Here is a 23,654-nt window from a genome sequence, read left to right as displayed (position 1 = left end):
AGAGCAGAAGCTGCTGTTAAAAAAAGAATAATTCATAGGGCATATAAAATATTGCATGATAACTATAAGAATCAATCAGAAGGGCTCAGAAAAGATTGAGAAGACAAATTAAATGTGCAATTCACAAACAATTTGAGGACATATGTATCACTCCCACATATGCAACAAAATCTAGATTTAGGGTGTTTGCATAGACACTTTTGTACCCCAAGCAGACTCCAAAGAAATTTTCCACAGGTAGATGGCGAATGTTAGAGGTGCAATGGGGATGAAAGAAGTAACTAGGAATGTATGTTTTGGAAGTGTAATGAGTTGGCAGACTTTAAAAATTCCTTACAAAGCACTCTGTCGGCATTACTGGGTAAGCAAATGAACAAATGAATGTAACTAAAGAAATTATTTTTTTGATCTGTCATACAGGATATGAATTGCCTAGACATTGTAAGGCCTTGTTAGGTTTAATTCTGGTGGCTGCCAAAAAAGCATTTATTAGAAAATGGATATCATAATCAAAACTAACTATACTTAATGTAGTAAATACTATAGCAGAGATGAAAGAACAGGAAGTGGGATCTTTAGAAACGTGTAGAAGTAAATTACATAGAAAAAAATGAAAGTTTTGGGAACTATGCATGCAGAAAAGTGTTTTGGAGAAGGAATGCTAGGCTTATAAAGGCTCTAGGGCCACTAGCCTAGTAATCTCCTATGAACCATTGAACCTATGGAATGAGGTGATCTTTTTTGCCTGTGGTTTTGCAGACCTTTTCAAGGCCACTGGTGTTCCTGGAAAAGATTGCCAAAAAGCATGTCATGGACCAGCAGACACCACCAAAGGATGTTCACCTTCTCCATTTATTCTCTCTTGTGAGAACCTTCCAATGACTAAAGTGAACCATGTGCTTTGTTTAACAGAAAATACTACTGTATAAGCTTCAAAACCTCAAGGCCTCCTTAGGGCATAAAAAGCTTCTGGCTTTTTCCAAGAGGTGTCCATATCTCCTTCTGAGCAAAGGACATCTATTAATTTTATGAATAACCATTCTTTTGTACCAACATAAAACGTATGTACCCACGAAATCAATTACGAAATATGCAGGCAGAGTTTGAGATCTTAGAGACCCGATGATTCCCATGAGGACCTAAAAGCTTGAGCCTGGAAAGGTGCTTCCTTATCAGCACCTGGCTGTCCCAGCATGTCCTTCCTTTATAGTCCCAGCTATTTATGGCCCTTTGGAGGCTGACAGCTGGATAACAGTATGAAAATCTTTGCAGGCCTCAACAGATTTGCTTGCTGGATCACAGATGAATGATTATTTCAGAATTTCTGAAGAAGGACAACTGAGGCCCGTAGTACTAGAGACCACTCTCTAATTTTAGGTATGCCTACTATTTTTATGCAGGAGACTATGGGTCCTGACCTGGAAGTATCTTTTTTTTTTAAATACTGTGTGGGAAAAAGTTAAATTACAGAGCCTCTTACTCCTTTCCTTGTAGGCCTGATTCCAGGGCCTAGGGCATATGTCCCTTCCCCAACATCTTTTTCCTTAAACGTTTTAATTAATCTTTCAACCAACATTTTGTCAACATATATTCAGAGCATAATTGTAGCATTCATGTTTTTTAGACTGTTAAGAAGACTTCAGTTGTCCTGTCTTTCATATCTTGCTACTGTTTGGTGCATGTTGCAATACCTATAATTTATTTTCTTCCATTCTACTTTTAAAATCAGAGTCATCTGAGCAAGACTGCCAATCACTGGTAGCTTAGAAACCACTTTTCAGAAATCAGCTGGGTATTAGTGATTGTTTTTTTTTACCCCTGATGAGAGTATGATTACAGGAGCATTATTTTCTAGCCTTCCTAGAGACTAACAATCTCCAAAAGGCCTAAAAACTGCTTTTCAAGAAGCCATCTTGGGATTAATGCTACTGTTGTGCTCCTGGTAAGAGAAGTGGCATGGGGGCATTAGTTCAGGCCTCTGATTTGACACTTTTTATGGGACTTCCCTGACTGGTCTAGTTTTGGACAGTTGTGTAGCTTAGCTGTTTTGTACTGAGCTGTTGTGTGTGCTATTCAAGGCATCTACCAGGAGAAGCCTACAGCAAGCTGACAGACCCATTCAGTGTTTAGAATGAGACTACTGATCACCAAACATCCTGTCACCTGCTTGACAGAAGTCAACTTTGAATTAATTCTACTGCTTTGCTGCTAGTGAGAGAAGAGGCAGAGGGACATTGATTCTTAGTGGTGAGTATGTTGAGACTAGCAATGTTAGTAGGTGAATCACCACTATTAATCATTCTTGGCAAACCTAATTCTGTCTTTACACTGTTTGATTAGCCATCTAACCTAACTTCAGAGTATCAGCCTAAGTAAGTTGTCCGTAGATTTTCAGGGTCTTCTGTAGTAGTTTCCCTTCAACCTCTGAGTACTACTACCGTCTGCGTTCCTTCATTTTCTGAAGCATAACTCAACAGTCAGCCCCCCCTCCCCACTTGTGACCAGTCTGATTGAATTAAGTGATTTAAATCAGTGTAGCAACTGCCGTATGCTTAGTTACTGTTCTATGCTTCTTCCAGTTAATAGTACAACCTGAGGGAGCGCAAATATTTAAGAAATATTGAGGTAAACCTCTCGATTCAGCTCACTGTCAGTAAGCATCAGCAACACCACATCACGCACAGCACACACTCAGACATTACCTTATCTTAGGAATTTTAGGAAGTACAAGACAACTGAGTATTGTGACCATTTATCTTGTCAAAACTCGCTCGTAGACTGCACCTCCTTTTTCAAGGAGGCTTTGGCCAGTCAAGCCAGGGGTGAATTTGTGAATACTCATCCAGTCCTCCAGTTCCCTTTTGAAGGAAGTTAATGTAATACACTGCTTGATTTATAGTGTGGGGCTATTCCAGAGGTGGGGAAGGTGTAATGAACCTCTCATCCCCATGTATTATTTATTTACTGATGAAAGTTTAGATTCCTGGTTCTGGTATTTGTGGGGCTGTTTATTAGTGGAGAGTTAAGACAGCCAGGATTTGTGAGAACAATACATATAAAGTAATATTCAGGAGAAGGAGTGAAACTTAAGAAAAGCAGGAGTTAAGCAATTCATGTAATGTTGGAGTGAATGATAATTGTTAAAAAGGAAGACGTATGTATAATGCATGAAGTTAATGAAGAATGTTAAATGGTATTTTGTTTCTTTTCAGTGCCTGAATGTGTGCCCATGTCATTGTTCAGTGTGTGTGTAGTTAATAAAAGTGTTTAAAAAGTGTGAAGCTCTTCTTCAAATAGATATTGTCATAACAGACCTGAGTACTTATGTGGACAACTCTGTCTCTCATTCAGTCATCATGTTTCCACCAGGAAGTCCTCTTGTCTGTCCCAGTTTATTTCCAATGGAGTAGCTTTAAGATCTACTGCTGTTCTCTTTCCTTATCAGACCGTTCATTAAATACACCGTCCCCTTTAGTGTGTACAAATCCAAGCACCATTCATTAAATACACCGTCCCCTTTAGTGTGTACAAATCCAAGCACCATTCATTAAATACACCGTCCCCTTTAGTGTGTACAAATCCAAGCACCATTCATTAAATACACCGTCCCCTTTAGTGTGTACAAATCCAAGCACCATTCATTAAATACACCGTCCCCTTTAGTGTGTACAAATCCAAGCACCATTCATTAAATACACCGTCCCCTTTAGTGTGAACAGTTGACCCCTCTTCCTTGAAGGCAAGTATGAACTTAAAAAAGACTTCTAACAGAATATGTGCATACCTGCTCGCATGTAAGCATAAGTAGTGGTGAAAAATAAATAAATAGATGTAAAAAAGTCCTATAAATGATATAAGACTGAAGTATAATAATTAAAGATTATATAGTAATGAGAAAGTATATGTATGTAAACAAAATTTCTTGCAACTATATAATAACCTGGAATTCCCAGATGATCTGTCATCCAAATAGTACCCAGGTACAACCCTGCTTATCTTCCATAATCAGACAAGATCAGTCCCCTTTAAGGTAATGTGGCTATAAAATCATATTAAGCATGCATGCACTGGCTAGCTACATGTTATAACCTTGTTATCCTCAGCTTCAAAACACTGGCAGTAGGGATGGCATCATTAATGCCAGGAGGTTGAGTTGCATTCAGTAGCAGCTGCCACCTTTGTTCCTTATATTCTGATGTTTTTCCCCAACTCCCTCCAAAGTCTTGAGTATATAATTTCTTTGACCAAGAGAGAGGAAGGCAGTACAGCCACTGGTATAGTATGTATTCTGTCAGGAGTATCCACATTCCCTAGCCCTCTTTTAAATTTTATCCTCTGCATCTCTGTAGGTGTCTGTCTGATACCAGCCCCTTGCCCTTCCTATCATTGCTGGTTCATGTCCTTCAGAGGAAAGACTGGCATTGATCAGGCCAGCTTTCAGTGGAAATGTCATACTACAGCCAACTTTTTCTTTCTGCCTTGATCTGTGATTGCTTTATATTCTCTTATATGACATTTTCCTACCAACGTTTCAAAGGAAGTTAATATGCACAAGTAATCACGTTGTATTTTTGAGAGGCTAAGCAGGGTTTCCATATTGATCAGAAAAAGAAAAGTTGCATTTGATCACCTCATTTATAGAAATTATGAAATGTCATGTGGGTCCACCAGTGTATACTACAAAGATGCTCGAACACAGATGTGACCTAATACCTTTTTATTGGACGAACACAGGTTTTGCAGTTACCCGAGTTTTCAGGCTAGCATGAGGCCTTCATCATGAGTTATTAAGTAAATGATGTTAGTTACAATGCTTAAATATTCAGTTGTGCCTAGAAAGGAAAGTATATCACTTCTTTCTTATTGGCTAAGAAAAGACAGTTGAAAAGTACCAGTGTGGAAAAAACGTCTGCAGTTCGGATGCATAGTATCACAACTATACCTCAGACTGTGTGTGTGTGTGTGTGTGTGTGTGTGTGTGTGTGTGTGTGTGTGTGTGTGTGTGTGTATGTGTGTGTATGTGTGTGTGTGTGTGTGTGTGTGTGTGTGTGTGTGTGCATGTATGCATGTGTGTGAGAGACAGAGAGAGAGAGAAAGAAGACTGTGTGTGTGAGACCGTATGTGGGTCTTAAATTTCAACAAGGTGAAATAATACAGATGTTCTTCATGTTTTACCTTTGCAGTCATCACACTTGGGTTATCCTGCCAGGGGTAGCCCTCAGTCGGCCCGAATACCAGAGACTTAGTATTTCTGCATCGGCTGCTGTCACTTCAGGACTTAGGTCATCAGGGGTATAAAAACAGTCAGATGACGCCATTACACCAGTCTTTTTTGCCGAGGAGCCCGAAGCAGAAGCAGTTCATATGAGTGCTGGTCGGCCACTACCTGAGTTTTCGTTTCCAAAATTGAATCTTCCTGTAGTCTTCTAAAGCCAAGTATCCCATTGGGGATCCTTTTTTCTTGCTCTAACCATTGTCAGAAAAAGTTAACAATTGTCTTGCCTGTGGAAAGCAAATACCACACCGAGATTTCCATTCTTACTGCATCACCTGTTTAGGCCCAGACCACGATGTACTTCACTGTCGGTTTTGTGCTTTGTTCAACGCCCGAACTATTCATCATCGGGCCCTTATTGTAGCTAAATATTTTCTTTCTCCATCTCTGTATTCCAAAATGGATTCAGTAAGCCATCCAACTACCGATCTTCCGAAAAAACGTACTGATAAAGACAGAGACAGACTGCACATGTCCAAAACTGCCAACGACGCTTTCGTTAAGCTAGTCGCCATTTCACCGGTACTCAGTGAGGCGCTTTTGTAGCCCCTGATGCCCACTTCGATGGATTAGCAGACCGCTACCAAGACCCGTTCAGGGTCCAGTATGCCGCGAGACTCTTCTTTGACTATGGAACCTGCGGATGCCTCTACCTTGGATGGGTCCGGAGCCGCTGTGCAGGTACGACTTCTGAGAAAGTTCTTCGCATTACCGATATTCAACACAAGCCGACGACTTCTTTCGTGTCTTCAGTTCTTTCTAAAACTACAGAGTTTCTAAGGCCAAGAGCACGAGCTACACCTAAACAAACGACAACCCAAACTCAAGCGCCTGCTTCCTTGCCACAATCTCAAATGCTTAAAATGGCAGAAGACCTGATCATGCTGATTAGGGGAAGCCAGCCTTCCCCTGCTAAAAGAAAAAGAGACTTGTCTCCAGCAGCTTTAACTGACCAAGAGTCCGATGACTCTGAGGTTTCTGAATATGAAGACATGCCCTTAACTGCCTATGAGGATTCAGATGCAAAGGAATTCATTCCTTCTGCTTCCCCTCCAGTGGATTTTTCTTTTGGTGAAACTCTACATACTTAGAGAGAGCATTTCCACTGGGAATGCCAGGATTATCCTCAGTCCAAAAAGAGACTCAGGGAATTTTTAGATTTACCACAGCACAGACCCTTAGCTATCCCTCCTGTTCTGGATGTTGTGGATGATGTCTTTATGGAATCCAGTCTAACTCCTGATACTTTACCCCCTGCTCCAAGGAAACCAGACAGGTACTATAGAATCCCTGACTCTAACAAATTTCTTTTCAAAAATCCTACTGCTGACCCAGAGATCATCTCCTAAGGACCCAAAGGAATAAAAGCAACTACAGCTAGGAATCCCACCATTCCCGAGCTTTAGACAGATGGGGTAAAAAAGTATGCACCTCTGCAACTCTCACCATTAGAGCATTGAATTGTCAGTTCCACATGATGAAATACCAGCAACATACTATGGAACTTATTAAGCAAAAATTATCTACCTTTCCTGACTGTGCAGAAAATAAAGAATTACATGCAGAAAATAAAGAATTACAGGAGCTTATGCATTCTGCGAGCCAAGTCAGCAAGCATATCCTGCAATGTGGGTTTGATGCCCTAGAAGCATCTTGCAGGGCAGCAGTCACAGGTTCTACACTTAGAAGGCATGCTTGGCTTAAGGAGCAGACCTTGCCAGATTATGTCAAATCAAAATTACTGGACGCTCCTTTGAACAAGGACAATCTGTTTGGCACCAAAGCAGAAGAGGTTTTAAAAAAGATGGAAGAAAAGGCTAAGTCTATGCTGACAGTCAAAGATTTTTTGCAAGTGCAGCCTCCAATATTCAGTAGACATTGCCCATCGAAACATTGGTCCTTTCAAGCCCCCTCAAGGCCATCTCAATCTAGACCCAGGGAAAACAGACACCCTAGGTTACAGTCTCAGGGTATGCAGAGATCTAATCAGTGGAGTGCCTCCACTTCTAAAACAGGGAGTGCTAAGCCACCCCCTTACGGAAAGAATTCACAATGACTTCTCAACTCCACTCCTCACCTCTGCCCAATTGCTGGTGCCCCTAGGAGGAAAACTTACCCACCATACAAAAAACTGGACCTCCATCACCAGTGATCGATGGGTCTTTAACATAGTATCCCAGGGGTACAAATTTTATTTCCACACGCTGTCAACCCCAAAAGGGTTCCCAGACCTTCCACCAAACCAGTGGGCAGAGGCACAAAACCAGGTTCAGACCCTGCTCTCCATAAGGGCAATTCAGCCTGTTTCTGCAGAACAGATAGGCCAAGGTTTTTATTCCAGACTTTTCCTGGTACCCAGAAAAGAGAGCACCTGGTGCCCAGTCTTAGATCTATCCATTCTAAACACCTTCCTGGTGGTACCAAAATTCAAAATGCTCACCCTACAGCAGCTTCTCCCTATGCTGTCTAAAGATGCATGGTTAGCCACCCTAGACCTAAAGGAAGCCTATCTGTACATCCCTATCAGGGACTCCCGCAGGAAATGTCTTCATTTCAGGGTAGGATCTATGCATTATCAGTTCTCTGCACTTCCCTTTGGCTTATCCACTGCTCCCAGAGTTTTCACAAAATGCCTGGCTCCAGCCATTGCCTATTGCAGACAGAGAAAAATTCAAATATACCCTTACTTGGATCATTGCCTGATTCAGGCAGGCAGTCAGGAAAAGCTGTTGCAGCACCTGACACTTGTAAAGGACCTTCTAACCTCCCTGGGGTACACTATCAATGAAAATAAATCAAAACTAGTCCCCAGTCAAAAAATTGTATTCCTGGGAGTAAGCTTGAACACAGCATCCCAGATGGCATTCCTTACTCCAGAAAAACAAGCCTATCTGACAGGCTACTTCACTCAAATGGCCACCAGAACCCAGCTATCTGCAAGGAAAATTCTGCAGGCTCTAGGGTTCATGGCCTCCTACATTCTACTAATTCCATATGCCAGACTGCATATGAGGAAACTTCAATGGTACTTAAAATGTCTTTGGTGCCAACATTCTCAGGACCTGGAAACTATCATAACTATAATACTTTGTCTCAGGACAGAGTTTCTTTGGTGGTCAGCAGCATGCAACCACAACAAGGGACTTCCCTTTACACAACCCCATGCCGACCAGACCCTAACCACAGATGCATCAGACTATGCTTGGGGTGCACATCTGGATGGCAGTTGCATTCAGGGCCACTGGAACCCAAACCAAATTTATCTGCACTTCAATCAAAAAGAGATGCTAGCTGTTCAGCACGCTGACGTCTTTCAGATCCCTATTCTCACCGGGGCCCCTTCTAATAAAAACCGACAACACCACAGTGATGTGTTACATCAACAAGCAGGGGGGAACCTACTCTGCAGGCTAGCCATGACCCTGTGGAACACGGCCTCAGCTATGCATATTCACCTGCAAGCTCAATTCCTGCCAGGCAAACAAAACTCTCTGGCAGACAGCTTAAGCAGAAATCTTCTAGACCCAAACAAGTGGCAATTAGACCACAGCACCTTCAGCCTTCTAACCCAGACATGGGGTACCCTGAAGGTGAACCTTTTTGCCACTACCTACAATCACCAGCTCAGCAAATTCTGCACCAGGGTACCTCACAGCAAGGACTGAAAAGTGGATGCCCTATCCTTCCAGTGGGCAAACCTCTCAATCTATGCATTTCCCCCTCTGCCTCTTCTTACAAGAGTACTACTCAAGATAAGGCAGGAAAGACCAAGGACAATGCGGATTGCCCCAGACTGGCCACGCCAACACTGATACCCACTACTGTGCAGTCTATCACCGGTGCCACCATGGCACCTACCTCAGATCCCAACCCTCCTCACTCAGCAGGAGGGACAGGTCTTGCATCTACAATTGCAAACCCTGAACCTTGCAGCCTGGCTTATTCCTTGACTTCTCCTCCAGTGGCTAGCCTAAGCAAGCAGGTGCTGGATGTCATTCGTGAAGCCAGAAGACCCAGTACAAGGAAATCCTATTCTGATAAGTGGAAAAGGTATTGTTCCTGGATCCAGACTAAAGGAGTGGATCCAGCACAGCCCCCTTACCTCTCATACTGGATTACCTAGAAGACCTACTCCACAGAGGCATATCCTTCTCTTCCATTAAGATCCATGCCTTTGCCATCTCTGCTCATTACAGCACTGAGCCACCTCTCTTCTCTCACCCTCTCATCAAGCAGTTCCTGAGAGGGGCTAACAACTTAAGGCCACCAAGAAGAGCCCCCATCCCTGCTTGGGACCTTAATTTTATGTTGGAAAAGCTCACGCTACCCCCCCCCCCCCTTGAGACTGCAGCATCAGCAGAGTTAAAATTCCTTTCTTGGAAAACAGCCTTGCTTCTGGCCATCACTTCAGCTAGAAGAGCTACAAGCACTTATGGCTGTGGAACCCTTCATTATTTTTCATGCTGGCAGGGTCTCCCTCAGAACTAACCCTACTTTTATGCCTAAAGTGGTGTCCAGTGTGGCTCTCAACCAATCTATCCATTTGCCTACCTTTTTCCCTAATCCTCAAAATAAGGGGGGAAAGGATCCTGCACTCTTTAGACGTGCATAGACAGCTCAGATTCTACTTTGATAGGACTAAGCCCTTCAGGAAATCTGACCAGTTACTACTCAGCTTTGTACCAGGGACAGAGGGCAAGGCCATATCAAAACAAACCATCTCTAAATGGATAGCACACATCATCTATTTCTGTTACAAACACCATAGGAAACCACCCCCTCAGGGGGTCAGAACACATTCCACTAGGGCAACTTCAACCTCTACAGCCTTTCTCAGAGGAGTCCCTACCAGGGACATTCTGGGAGCTGCTAGTTGGAGTTCTGTTCACACCTTCACCAAGCATTACCACCTGCCTATCTTTTCCAAATCCAGGGCAGTCTTTGCAATCGCAGTCCTGCAGGGTATACTAGCCAGCCCCAGCTCTTCTTGACTGCCTCCACCCATTCTTCAGCTTTGGGAATCAACCCGTGTGTGATGACTGCAACAGTGAAACACAAAGAACATAGTACAGTTGTGTACACTTACCATAAATGTAGATGTTCGAGTGTATTCACTGTTGCAGTCCTGGTTTCCCACCCTCCAGGCCCCTTGTCTCTCTTTCTCTCTCTCTCCTTCTCTGTTTTTCTTATTCACTCCTTACAGGACTACTGGTACTTACTTTTTACTGGTGGTGATTTTTCCACCATAACTTAGCTCCCTATTTGGGGGCTCCTGACATTTGGGGCAAGAAAAACTGATGTAATGGCATCGGCTGCCTGTACTCCTGTCAACCTGACGTCAGTCCTGAAGCGACAGCAACTGACGCAGAAATACTAAGTCTCTGGTATTCGGGCCGACTGAGGGCTACCCTTGGCAGGATAACCCAAGTGTGATGACTTCAACAGTGAATACACTCGAACATCTACATTTATGGTAAGTGTACACAACTGTACTTTCTCTGTTCCTTTACAAGTGTGTGGGCTGATTATCAGTCATTTATCATATAACTAGAATAGACTCCTTCTCAGATGTCAGCTGTAACTGTGTAGTTCTGTGTTGTTAGCTGTTGTGCTAGCCTGAAAGTAATTACTAAACCTACTGTATGTTGGTCCAATAAAATGTATTATTACATCATGTCTGTTTCACTGTCTTTGTGTCGCCTGTTTTATAAGTGACAGCTGTATAAGTCAGGTGGTCCCTCCTGGACATTTCTGGAGAAAACTTAATGACAGTTAAGTAGATGATTGCACAGTAGACTTGAATGTTAGCACCTACAGTAGGTGCTTTCATATTTATATCATATTTTTTTCTGTCACCATTTTTTCATTGAAATTCCATCTGAATTATTTCAAATCATGTTGCATTTGAATTGTGCTTATTAAATAGTTGCCAGTCTTTTGTCACATCTCATTTTTTGTGATTACACAAATGAAGTTAAAAACAAGATACTTCAGTAACCATAAAGTCATTTCTCATGCAGATTGAATCTAAAACCACAACTGCTGAACAGAACCTCAACAATACCATGTACAGAGTTGCACAGCTTGAACAAGATGTCTCTCAGCTGAAACAGAAGATGGCTAATAATACAGATTCCATTGCAGAGGTAGAAAAAACTGTTGATAAAGCAAACCAAGATGCAGAAGAAGTTTCAAGGGTATGCTTATTTTTAACAATGTTAATTAACCTCTTTGTTTTCACTTAAACTGACCCTGCCGAACCAGTTATGCATATTAAATGTACTGCTTTTATTGCACTTTTTTGGTTGTTGTTGTTGGGATGCACTGGGAAAACCTGAAGTTACACTACACTGGCAAACATACCACCTTAAACAAACTCCCTGAATGCACACTTGTGGAACATTTTGGGGAAAATTACTAAAACAGATTTTATTGTAGTGGGGCCAAGCCCCTCTGCACTTCTTGGTGTGGGAAACTTCAGCCCACACTTTTCTTACATACACTAACTCCAGAGTCATGCAACACTGGGGAAAAGTGAAAGCACCCATTAATGGTAAAATATGGCTTGCACAACTGCATTCGTGCAGTAGAGCCAGGACTGTGTTAAACCATTCTGAGAGCTACTTCAGGGACTTGGACCTACATTATGTTTACCTGACAGTTTACATTCTAACAGATGTAGATCTGACATTGTTTCTCTACCTCAGTTGTACACCTCCCAGTGTTTCTATAAAGTAATAAAGCTAGTGATAAGTTTTAACTGCAGTCATACCTCCCAACCATACTGAATTACTCGGTTTTTAATGAGTTTTGGGGTCCAAGTAATGGGGTGCCACGGTTCCCAAGTGGCACCCCTTCATTTCTGAATTTTTTCCAGCTTTTTTTTTTAATTTTTTTTTCACTTTTTGAGCTGACCACGATAATGTCAGCTGTGTCGGGGCTACCAACCTGTAGGAATTGAGCTCAAGGGCTCACGTGCTCACTATTCACTGTTTGTTTTGAATGGATGTGTGCACGCATTTCTGGCTGGCTGTTCAAATGGATCTGCAAATGGGAAGGAAACATTTTTTATTATCTTCTGGCTGCACTTGCGAGCGGGAAGTTCTGGGTAATGCAGAGATGTGAGCAGGGTAAACAGAAAGGATTCTGGCTGCACTCGAGAAGTAGGAAACATGTTTTATTTATTCTAGCTGCACTTGCAAGTGGGATGGCTTGAGCAGGGTGAACAGAAAGGACTGCTTCTAGTGAATGGGTATCTGAAGTATTTCAGAACATGTGTGTGTGTGTGTGTGTGTGTGTGTGTGTGTGTGTGTGTGTGTGTGTGTGTGTGTGTGTAAATGCCCCAATTTAATACACCTGGTGGCTAGAGGTACTCGGGCTCAAACCCTGTACCTTGGGTAGAAGGTAAAAAGAGCTTAAAGTCCCTAGCTGCCACCACTTGTGAATTTATGTCTCATAGGTTCATAGGTTCATACTAGGCTATGTGCCCTGGGGCATTTATAAGCCTAGACCGATTGTGTTTGGCTTATGCCACCCCTTGATTTGAGTATACTGTGCCCTTTTTAAAGTTTAGTTTACTGTGCCTCTGTCTAATAGTGACACGGAAGTAATCCCCGGGACAAACCTACGATCCCCCATCCACTCATCAAGATTCTTCTTGAAGAGAGTCAGTGAGGTGCTCTGCCTAACATGAATTGGAATTCTATTCCAGAGCGAAGGGAGCCTCTGGGTTATGAATCTGTCCCTCCAGCATGTTCTATTTATTTCTGTGCTGAGGTTCAAGTCCCTCGAGCGTGTGGCTCTAAGGGATTTAGATTTACTGAGATGGAGCATGTCCATTAATTCTGGGTTGGAGAAGAAGAAAACCTGGAACTCACCACGAACAGGCTAAGTAGAGTATAAAATCAGCTTTATTGGGTAAGCGCTTTCGCGTATCAAGAGATACGCTTCCTCAGACCATAAGTTAAAACATTACTGTTGATTCCTTTTATATAAAACAACATCATCATCAATAGAATCACAGGCAATAAATTAATTAAGCAATAAATCAATTAACCAATAAAAATTGGTGATTCTGGATTCCTTTAAGTGGAAATGCCATAAAAATATTCATTTCTAAACTGACAAATGGATGGATATATTTTAACAATTGAATAAGTAAATGTAAATGTAAAATAAATATGAAATATAAAATTCTTTAAAATTTAAAACTATATTGCACTTGATGTTTCAACATTTCTATGTATATATATGTACATACCTAAGTTAATAAACAATGCTGTGTAGTGACATAAGATTTCTCAAAATTAAAACCTAAGATCTAGCACCTAAATCTAGCTGTATATAAATAAATGTCAATATTAAATAGACATGATAAATATGGATAACAATCATAATATATATGAAAATGCATAAATTACTAAAATGTCAATCAATGCAGAAATGAAAAATGTAAAGCATTCCTAACTGGACAAAGGCAAGTATATAGTAAGTGTAATGTAAAATATTATATATCTGACTATTTCTATCATAGTATATGGAAGGGGGACTTAATTAGACAAGAGCAAATGTACAGTGCATTATATGAAATATATGATGTTATTTGACTGACTGTTTCTGTCATTACTTGGTGGGGGACTAGGTATGTTTTAATTCATCTCCGTAATTTAAGGTGAGATCTAAGTGTTATATAAGTATTCAGGCCCGGTGGAACATGTGCCTTGAGTTTAAATATCCAATATAATTCAATTTGTTCAAGTAATAGCATATAGTCTCCTCCTCTTGAGTTCTGTTTAACAATTTGCAGTACTTTAAACTCAAAAGAATGACCAGGACAGAGTTTGATATGCATGGCTAAAGCATTTAATTCATTTCCACGCTTGATTTCGTAAATGTGGTTATATATCCTATTTTTTAATTTTCTCTTGGTCATCCCAATATAAAAACTGGAACATGATGTACAGGTTGCTAGATAGATTAGGCCTGTGGTATCACATGAGGCATAAAGCTTCGGAGTTAAGGAAAAGCCATCTATTGCAGGATGTTTAAAAACTTGATTCTGAGAGATATATTTACAATAATTACAACGATGGCAAGGAAATGTGCCTATTTTATCAGAAAATCTGTCAGTGTTAATATTAACTGCTCCTGAGTTGGCACATAAAAGCCGTTTCAAGTTTTTATTATTCCTAAAAGTAAATAAAGGGAACTTTCCTACTATGTTTTGTGTCTGCTCATCAATTGTCAGGACATGCCAGTTGTTAATGATAATCTTCTTTATATTATGAATATCATTAGAATATGTAGTTAGAAACCTGACTTTTTCTCCTCTGTTTTTATTATTATTACTATAGTCACTTACAATAGGTATACTATAGGTTGGCTTATATGCTATAATATTTCTATTGGTATTCATATCTTCTAGTGTTTGTGTTCTGATTTGTCTCACAGTTGCTTTATTGTAACCTCTTTCGAGAAATATATCTTCCATTTTATTTGCTTCTGTCACTAGATCAGTGTCATTTTTACAAAGTTTAGATAATCTATTAAACTGACTTTTTACAATACCATTAAAAATATGTCGTGGATGCATACTGTCGAATCGTAATATTGTATTTTTCCAACATGATTTTCTATGTAACTTTGATATAAGTTTGCCTTTTTCAATGAACAAAGTTACATCAAGAAAGTCCACTGATTCGTATGATGTTTCTATCGTGAACTTCAAAAAACTGGTGGTGGTTGCTAACTGCTGCATAAATTCATTGAATTCATCCGCAGTTCCATCCCAAACCACTAGGATGTCATCAACGAATCGTTTGTAGGCTACAACCTTGGTGAAGGACTGATGTGTGAATACAAATTCTGGGTTGGACATAGCTTTATATGTCAGGCATAGATCGCCTCGAAGTAGGTGGTATGCAACTGAGTAGAGCTGGAGTTTTTTTAACCGAGCAGCATATGGCATCTGTTTGAGTCCCTTGATCCTCCTGGTGAGGTACTTTTGGGGTCTTTCTAATTGCTGCAGGTGTTGGGTAAGGTACATCCCAAAGGGGGCATTGTATTCTATGATGGGCCTGATGAGGGATGAATAAAGGGGTACGATTACCTCTCTTGATCTAGATGTGAATCCTTTCATGATGAGGTGGGCTATGTAGAAGGTTTTTCTAACCACTTTGGCAATGTGGTTGTCAAAGGAGAGATTGCTATCAACTTGGGTCCCCAGATTCCTAATTGCTTTCTCTGTACTTAATGGGTTACCACCTATGTGGTAATTTGTGGGCACATTGTTTTTGCCAAAGGGTATGACTATACACTTTTTGGCATTTAGCTTTAGACCATGGCTTTGGCACCAATTATCCATCTCTGCGAGACCTTTTTGAAGGATGTTTGTGTCAGCTGGAGAGTCAATTATGGCGCCCAGTTTGCAGTCATCTGCGAACTTGGTGAGCCATAGTCCTCCCACGTTGGCCTGTACCTCACTAAAGTAAATACTGAACAAGAGAGGTCCCAGGACAGAACCTTGTGGGATGCCACTTGTGACCGGTTTCGAGTCTGACATGGCCCCAGCAACTCTGACTCTGTGGGTTCTGTCTTTGAGCCAGTTTGCGACCCATCTTGTGACATAGGGGTTTATATTTAGGCTGGATAGCTTATCTATGATGCCTGAGTGGGGTATTGTGTCAAATGCCTTTACGAGGTCAAGATAGGCTGTGTGGACTACCTTCCCTTCATCTATGGCCTTGGTGACTGTTTCGAAGAAGTCGACCAGGTTCAAAAGGCAGGATCTGCCCTTGACGAAGCCAAATTGGGTAGGATCTAGTGTCTGTAGGTCCCCAATGTCTTTGTTTATGAGTTCCATGATGATCCTCTCCATAGCCTTGCATACTAGGCTAGTCAGGCTTATGGGGCGATAGTTTCCGGGGTCCGCAGAGGCGCCACCTTTGTGGAGTGGGACCACTGTTGCTGTACACCATTCTTTGGGCACATATCCTGTAGTGAGGCTGAGATTGTAAAGCAGTTTTACTTGAGGGATTAGTTCTTCTTGGAGTTCATTTAGGACACAACCCGGGACACCATCTGGTCCCATGGAAGCAGTGTTTTTTGCTTTGGAGAGGGCGGCCTTCACCTGAGCATCAGAGATGTTTGGGAGGCTGCACTCCGCCGGGATAGATACTTGCTCTTTTGGGGGGGGGGGTTTGCACTGAACCTGTCTGCCAGGATATTGGCGATGTCTGTGGGTTCAGTGTATTTTTTGTCGTTTAGAATCAACTCAGAACAAGTCTGGGAGTTGCATCCCAGGTTCCTAACATAACTGAAAAAAGCCTTATGATTGTCTTTAGTGTCCTGTGCAATTTTTCTCTCGAAGCTGGCCTTGGAGGATTTTATGAGGGATCGTAATTTTTGCTAGTACTGATCAGAGATGCCTTCCCTTTTAGGGATTTTGCTCTATCATGTAGTAGCTTCCTCCTTCTGTTGTACAGTTTATTTATGGCTGGGGTCCACCAGACTGGACGCCTGCCTTTGGATGATTGGGTCTTGATTTTGTTTGGGATAGCATGATCCATGCATTCCTGGAGATGTCCGTAGAATGCGTTTATATAGGATTCTGCAGTTTGGGCCGTAGTTTCCACTGGCTCTGGGGCCTTGAAGGATTCCACGTCGGTTTTGAGAAGTGTGAAGTTCGCTTTTGAGAAGTTTTTCACTGTGGTTTTCTGGGCTGGGGGTGGGGTCGGGATGTGGATATCCAGTGAAATTAATTTATGGTCTGATCTTACCATTGAGGGATATACTTCTGGTATGGAGCATAGAGTCCCCATGTTGGTAATTATCAGGTCTAGTATGTTTTCCCCTCTTGTGGGAATGGTGACTAGTTGTTCCATAGCATTTGAGTTTATAAATTCCAGGAACCTTTGGGCTAAGGTGCTGGGGCTTGAGTAATGCTCCCAGTCTATGTTTGGGTAGTTGAAGTCGCCCAATATAATGGTGTTCGGAGAATCTTCATGTTCTCCAATGTTTTCAGGAAAGCCGAGTGGGATTCCTGACTTTGAAAGGGTGGTCTGTAGGATGCTATAAACTGAAAAGCAGTCTTGCCCACTGTCATTTGCACATGGATGGTCTCCGATACTTCGTGCAATGCCACTAACCTGGAGGTGTGGATATCCTTGATAAATATGGAAACTCCCCCTCCTTTTGTGGTTCAGTCCGGGTTTTGGGGTCGAAAAGCATGATGTGAGGTATAACCTGGTAGTGCTGGGTTGCTCTCTGGAACCTTGAACCAGGTTTCTGTCACTGGACAGATATCGATGTTCTCCATACTGAGGAGAGCTTCGAGTGCATGCATCTTGAGGTTAAGACTTCTGGCGTTTAGCAGCATTACCCTTAGTTTCTTGTTCCTTGTGCTGTCTATGGAGGTGGGTTTGACTTTTGAGCCTTGCCTAAAAAAGGCACTATGGGGGTGGCAAGAGCCTTTGCCAATATCCGAAAGCCCATGGGTGACAGGTGCAAGCCGTCCCTAGCGAAGCAGCGTGGCTTGTCGAGCATGTCATCCCAGGCTGACAGACACTGGATCCCCTTTGAATGACACCAAAATTTTAGCCAATTGTTAAAATCGATCATTTTGTCTTTATACTGTGGCATCATTCTAGGTGAGGGTAAGATGCTGCTCAAGGTCAGGGTCATACCGGCCTGGTCTACATGATCAGAGAGCTCCTCTATGTCTCTTTTCATGTAGTCGAAGGAGGACGTCTCAGGTCATTCATGCCAGCATGTACAATGACTGAGTCATATTTGTATTTGCTTTGGAGTGACCTGAGTGCTTGCGTTATGTGGTGGATCCTAGCGCCCGACAGGCAGCTCACTGTGCCCTTCTCTTTATTCAGCCTGGTGAGCAGGAGGTCAGTGTGTCTGACAATAGAGTCACCTATTACAAGAGTATCAGGTGTGTTATTCAGCCTTAAGGGCTGTGACTCCTTGGCACACTGACTTTGTGTGCTATGTGTTGTACGTGTTTTGTTTTGGGGTAGCGTTTGCTTGGATGTCTGCTTTGGAGGTCTCTGTTGCTTAGGTAGATTTATATTTAGAGCCTCTGAGTATGTTTTTGTGTTTTTATGTGTTTGGTTCGCTGTTGTGGTGGGGCTATGTGATACTGGAATTGTGTTGTATGAGGTTACCTTCTCCTCCTGACTGGTTACACCAGTTTTGAGATGAGAGAGCTCAGCCTCCAGTTTGGCAATATGGTTGCATCTCTCACATATATTGGAACCTGTTTGGAGGAGGAGAGGGTTGTCCGTGTACATGAGACAGTTGTGACATTGCCTCAAAATTCCCAGATTCACCAGCTGGACTGGAGAGGAAACCATTGACTGACCTGTGGACATGCTAGAGTAATATAGGGAACTGAATTAAAATGGACCAATAGGGGACAAGGTAATCATAGAGAGTATAAGAGTAAGTAGTGCTTATGGTTTATTAGTGCTAACTTGTAAAATTACTTATTTGGACCAGTGAGGGGCCTTAGAATGAGAATATGGTGTTTACTTTGAGAGATAGAGCAGTTCTAAGGGAAAAAGTGAAGAGCAGACTTCGTGGAGCCAGGAACAGTTTAAATCCAATTAGGCGACGCTGCCCGATGTTGCGCTATGCGCAAAAGAGGGTTTTAAGAGAGAGAGATCAAGGAGTTAGGAATTGACCCAAAATGACCAATAAAACTACAGTTTCAAGGCAGTAACCACTCCCACAGGGGCAGGCAGGCTACTCAATGTTTATCACTGCCACTGATGAACACAGAGACTTCCCTTTAGCCCAAGCAAACAATGGCCTCCAAGAAACTTACAAACAGCTCAGAACAGCAAATCTGTAACTGAACTTTTTTAAATCTCAGAAAAGTGGGGAAAAAAGCAAGATTTTTTTTGTTTTTTTTAAGGAAAGCAGAGGTTAACAGGTATCAACAAATTAGAACAGTGCTGTAAATGACCCCACACTTGAGTGCTAGGCCAGAGACAGATAAAATGCAAGTTTTAAGAAAAAAAACGATTTAAAAATAAGTGCAGGCAGGAAATTCAATAATCAGCTCTAGGTTGTGTTCTAAATACAGTTACCAACACAGAAATCAAGTTTAACAAGCCAGAAAATGCTCAAAAGTAGGCGGCAATGCAGAAAAACTTAACAAATAATCTGAAGCAAAATACTTAAAATCTCAAAAGTGGCTCCTTTTTCTCTCAGTGTTTTCTCCTCTTGGTGGGTGCTTCACCAACAGCCAACAAGTCTGAAAAGACGCCAAATCCACGAGGCAATCGGGTTTTAAGAGAGGGAGGTCAAGGAGTTTGGAATTGACCCAAAATGCCAATAAAACTACAGTTTCAAGGCAGTAACCACTCCCACAGGGGCAGGCAGGCTGCTCAATGTTTATCACTGCCACTGATGAACACAGAGACTTCCCTTTAGCCCAAGCAAACAATGGCCTTCAAGAAACTTACAAACAGTTCAGAACAGCAAATCTGTAACTGAACTTTTTTAAATCACAGAAAAGTGAGGAAAAAAGCAAGATTTTTTGTTTTTTTGTTTTTTTTTTTAAGGAAAGCAGAGGTCAACAGGTATCAACAAGTTAGAACAGTGCAGTAAATGACCCCACACTTGAGTGCTAGGCCAGAGACAGATAAAATGCAAGTTTTAAGAAAAAAAACGATTTAAAAATAAGTGCAGGCAGGAAATTCAATAATCAGCTCTAGGTTGTGTTCTAAATACAGTTACCAACACAGAAATCAAGTTTAACAAGCCAGAAAATGCTCAAAAGTAGGCGGCAATGCAGAAAAACTTAACAAATAATCTGAAGCAAAATACTTAAAATCTCAAAAATGGCTCCTTTCTTCTCTCAGCGTTTTCTCCTCTTGGTGGGTGCTTCACCAACAGCCAACAAGTCTGAAAAGATGCCAAAACCACGAGGCAATCGGGTTTTAAGAGAGGGAGATCAAGGAGTTTGGAATTGACCCAAAATGGCCAATAAAACTACAGTTTCAAGGCAGTAATAACTCCCACAGGGGCAGGCAGGCAGGCTGCTCAATATTTATCACTGCCACTGATGAACACAGAGACTTCCCTTTAGCCCAAGCAAACAATGGCGTCCAAGAAACTTACAAACAGTTCAGAACAGCAAATCTGTAACTGAACTTTTTTAAATCTCAGAAAAGTGGGGAAAAAAGCAAGATTTTTTTTTTTTTTTTTTAAGGAAAGCAGAGGTTAACAGGTATCAACAAGTTAGAACAGTGCAGTAAATGACCCCACACTTGAGTGCTAGGCCAGAGACAGATAAAATGCAAGTTTTAAGAAAAAAAAACAATTTAAAAATAAGTGCAGGCAGGAAATTCAATAATCAGCTCTAGGTTGTGTTCTAAATACAGTTACCAACACAGAAATCAAGTTTAACAAGCCAGAAAATGCTCAAAAGTAGGCGGCAATGCAGAAAAACTTAACAAATAATCTGAAGCAAAATGCTTAAAATCTCAAAAGTGGCTCCTTTCTTCTCTCAGCATTTTCTCGTCTTGGTGGGTGCTTTACCAACAGCCAACAAGTCTGAAAAGACACCAAAACCACGAGGCAATTGGGTCTTAAGAGAGGGAGATCAAGGAGTTAGGAATTTTTCGATCTGTTCCACATAAAATTTGTGTTTTTTAGGATTTTTGTGGCAAATCACTGAAGGATTGAATTCACTAAATAATGACAGGCATTTGAATTTTAGACTTCATATTCTTCAGAAAATAAATGGTAACACAAAGCCTTTTATTCTAACAATTTTCTAAGTTTATAAGATCAGTATTGGTTTTCAGGATTGTGGCAAATCACTGAACGATTAAATTCACTAAATAATGACAGGCATTTAAATTTCAGAAAATAAATGGTAACACAAAACATTTTATTCTAGCAATTTTCTAAGTTTATAAGATCAATATTTGAAATTTGTCCCTATTTTTGGACTGTATTCCCCAATTATTGGCTTTGTCCAGGTTTTTTTGTGCTAAGAGGTTGAGAGCTATGGTGAGAAGTGAGAATTGAATTCACTAAATGAGTTTCAGTCTTCCTATCTTTCAGGAAACTGCTGATTTGGCATAGTAGTATGTTGCTCTGACTGTAGTGCACAGGCTCGTGGGTTCAAGACTTGGCAGTGAAATGCATGGTGGTAACACAACATTTTATTCTAGTAACTTTCCAAAGTTATACAAGCAATGTTTAAAATGTGTCCCTGGTTTTTGCCCCCCCCCCCCCAAAAAAAAAAACAAAAAAAAACGAAATTGAAAATAAGTGCGAGAAGCTGTGCAAGATGCCTATGGCTTACACTACTTTCATTCTGTGTGTGTGTATATATATATATATATATATATATATATATATATATATATATATATATATATATATATATATTGTGTGGGTGTGGAAGTAGACTTTTATGATGGAAATGTTCTGAATCGGGCAGTTTTGTCATTATTGGTTCATGCATTTTGTTTCATTATCTACTGGAAAAAATGTTCAAACAATACATTTAAAATGCACTGTGTTTAACAAATGTGCTGTATTATACAAGGAATATAATTTAATAAAGTCAGGAAGGTGTATCAAAGAACACATGTATGTTTCTTGTTTTGTGTGCAAGGGGCCAATGATTTGAAAACAGCTCAAAGGTAATCTTTATCCACCACTGGCCAGATGCATTTTCTTTGGATGAGGTGTGAGTTTTAATGCTGTTTCAATGAATGTGAGTTTCAAGGGCAGAGAAGTTTAAATGCCAAGTCTATTTTCATTGTGAGACAGTATTCCTTTGTTTAGCAGATGTCTATTAGTGTTTGTGCATTGTGCTATAAAATGTAAAAATAAAATCCAGATATTCATTGTAGAAGTAAAGCTGTATGGACACATTAGTGTTTATGATAAATGGGTTGAAATAGCCTGGTAATGGGACATTGGAATGGCTCCAGGGAGACTCTGGTGCTATATTTTGGTTGTCTGTTCTTCAGTTTGTGTTTGAAAGTTGGTATCCCACAATTCCATTGGAGTGGGTGGAGTTACATAATTATGTATGCACATTTTATGTTAATCAGCTTACAGATTTGTACCTATTTTTCATGGGCCTTGTCCAGATTTTTGATGTTTCCAGGTTGAGAGGTATGACTGTAGTTCTCTTCAGAAGTAGTTTGGTGAATATTTCTTAATGAAATGTGCATACCATGTCCCAGCAGCAATGCTTGTTTGGCATTCGGTGCTTTATTGCTTTGCAGAACAGGTATAACAACTCAGCAAGAGGCTGCCCTTTAAGAGAGTAGGTTTAAATACTCATTGGGTATGCCACCAGCCCTGAAGTTGTTTGTTTCCTATATATATTAAACAATTGTAGTCCAGGTGTCTAAACCTACCTTCTTTTTGATATAGTTGGATGTGGAATGTTTGTAATGTTACAGTTCCATTTCCAGAACATTCTGAAGGTCAACTTCTTGTGTGCTTTTGCTCTTCAGTGCATGCAGCAGGTTATTTTAAGATGGGCTGCAGCAACTTTGGAGTGGTGCATGAGGATGCACTGTGTATCTTGTGTGAAAGCATGATATTACAGATTGATAGTGAAAATACTAGTGACTCATACCCCAGCCTCCAGTGTAGCTAACTTTATCCCTGAGTTATTTTTTCTTCTTGTAGTATCCGCCATGTGTATTTTAGTGCCCTGAAACCCATCAATACATTTCAGTGTTTTCATTTCCATTTCCCCTGGCAAAGATAATGGAGGTGGTAGTATTTTTTGACTGTTCATATTTCACATTGTTTCCGAAAGGAATTTTGTCTCTACTTGCGTGATTTAGGCTTAGATTTGACGCACCATGTTCTGTAGTTGTTAATGTTAGTCTCCACTCAGTGTTACATCCTGAGATTGTACCGAAATGAATAAAGTGAACACATTAGAAAATGGAATTCAAAGTCTAAACCAGCTGTACTTGAAGTATCGAATATTTTACTCGCTATAAAATATCTGGAAGTGGTATCTTTAGAAAAGGAAATGAGCAGATTACATAAAAGTAAATGGAATTTGTGGAACAGTACATGCAGAATAATGTTCAGAAAGAGTAGTGAGGTTTAAGGGAAGGCAGGAATGGAGCCGTTTATGTAATGTTGGACTGAAAGACACTTGTTATAAAAAAAGAAAACGTATATATAATGTATAATGTATGTAACTAAACAACATGATAATATGCTTTGTTTTTTTTTTTCTATTAATGTATGTGTGCCTGTGCTTAAGTGATAATGTAATAAAGGTGTTTAAAAAAATAAAATGAACACATTAACAGTTAAAGCAAAACTCTTAATTCAGAGAGATTTTATATAATTTTTATTCCTAGGTGAT

The 23,654-nt window shown here is 40.8% G+C and overlaps 1 protein-coding gene across 1 annotated transcript in view; it reads left to right on the top strand.

The window, feature by feature from the left end:
* Positions 1–23,654, top strand: part of LAMB1 (laminin subunit beta 1) — a 1,172,470-nt gene that overhangs the window by 1,078,292 nt on the left and 70,524 nt on the right. The window contains exon 31 of the mRNA XM_044088561.1: positions 11,296–11,472. Within this exon, the coding sequence (XP_043944496.1) occupies positions 11,296–11,472 (177 nt within the window). The remainder of the gene's footprint in view (positions 1–11,295; positions 11,473–23,654) is intronic.

The sequence above is a fragment of the Protopterus annectens genome, chromosome 11.part0 (genome assembly GCF_019279795.1).
Source record: "Protopterus annectens isolate FY-2018-M chromosome 11.part0, PAN1.0, whole genome shotgun sequence".
Taxonomy (NCBI): domain Eukaryota; kingdom Metazoa; phylum Chordata; order Ceratodontiformes; family Protopteridae; genus Protopterus; species Protopterus annectens.
The sequence above is the reverse complement of the archived record's forward strand: the minus strand, read 5'-3'. Positions and strand labels throughout refer to the sequence as shown.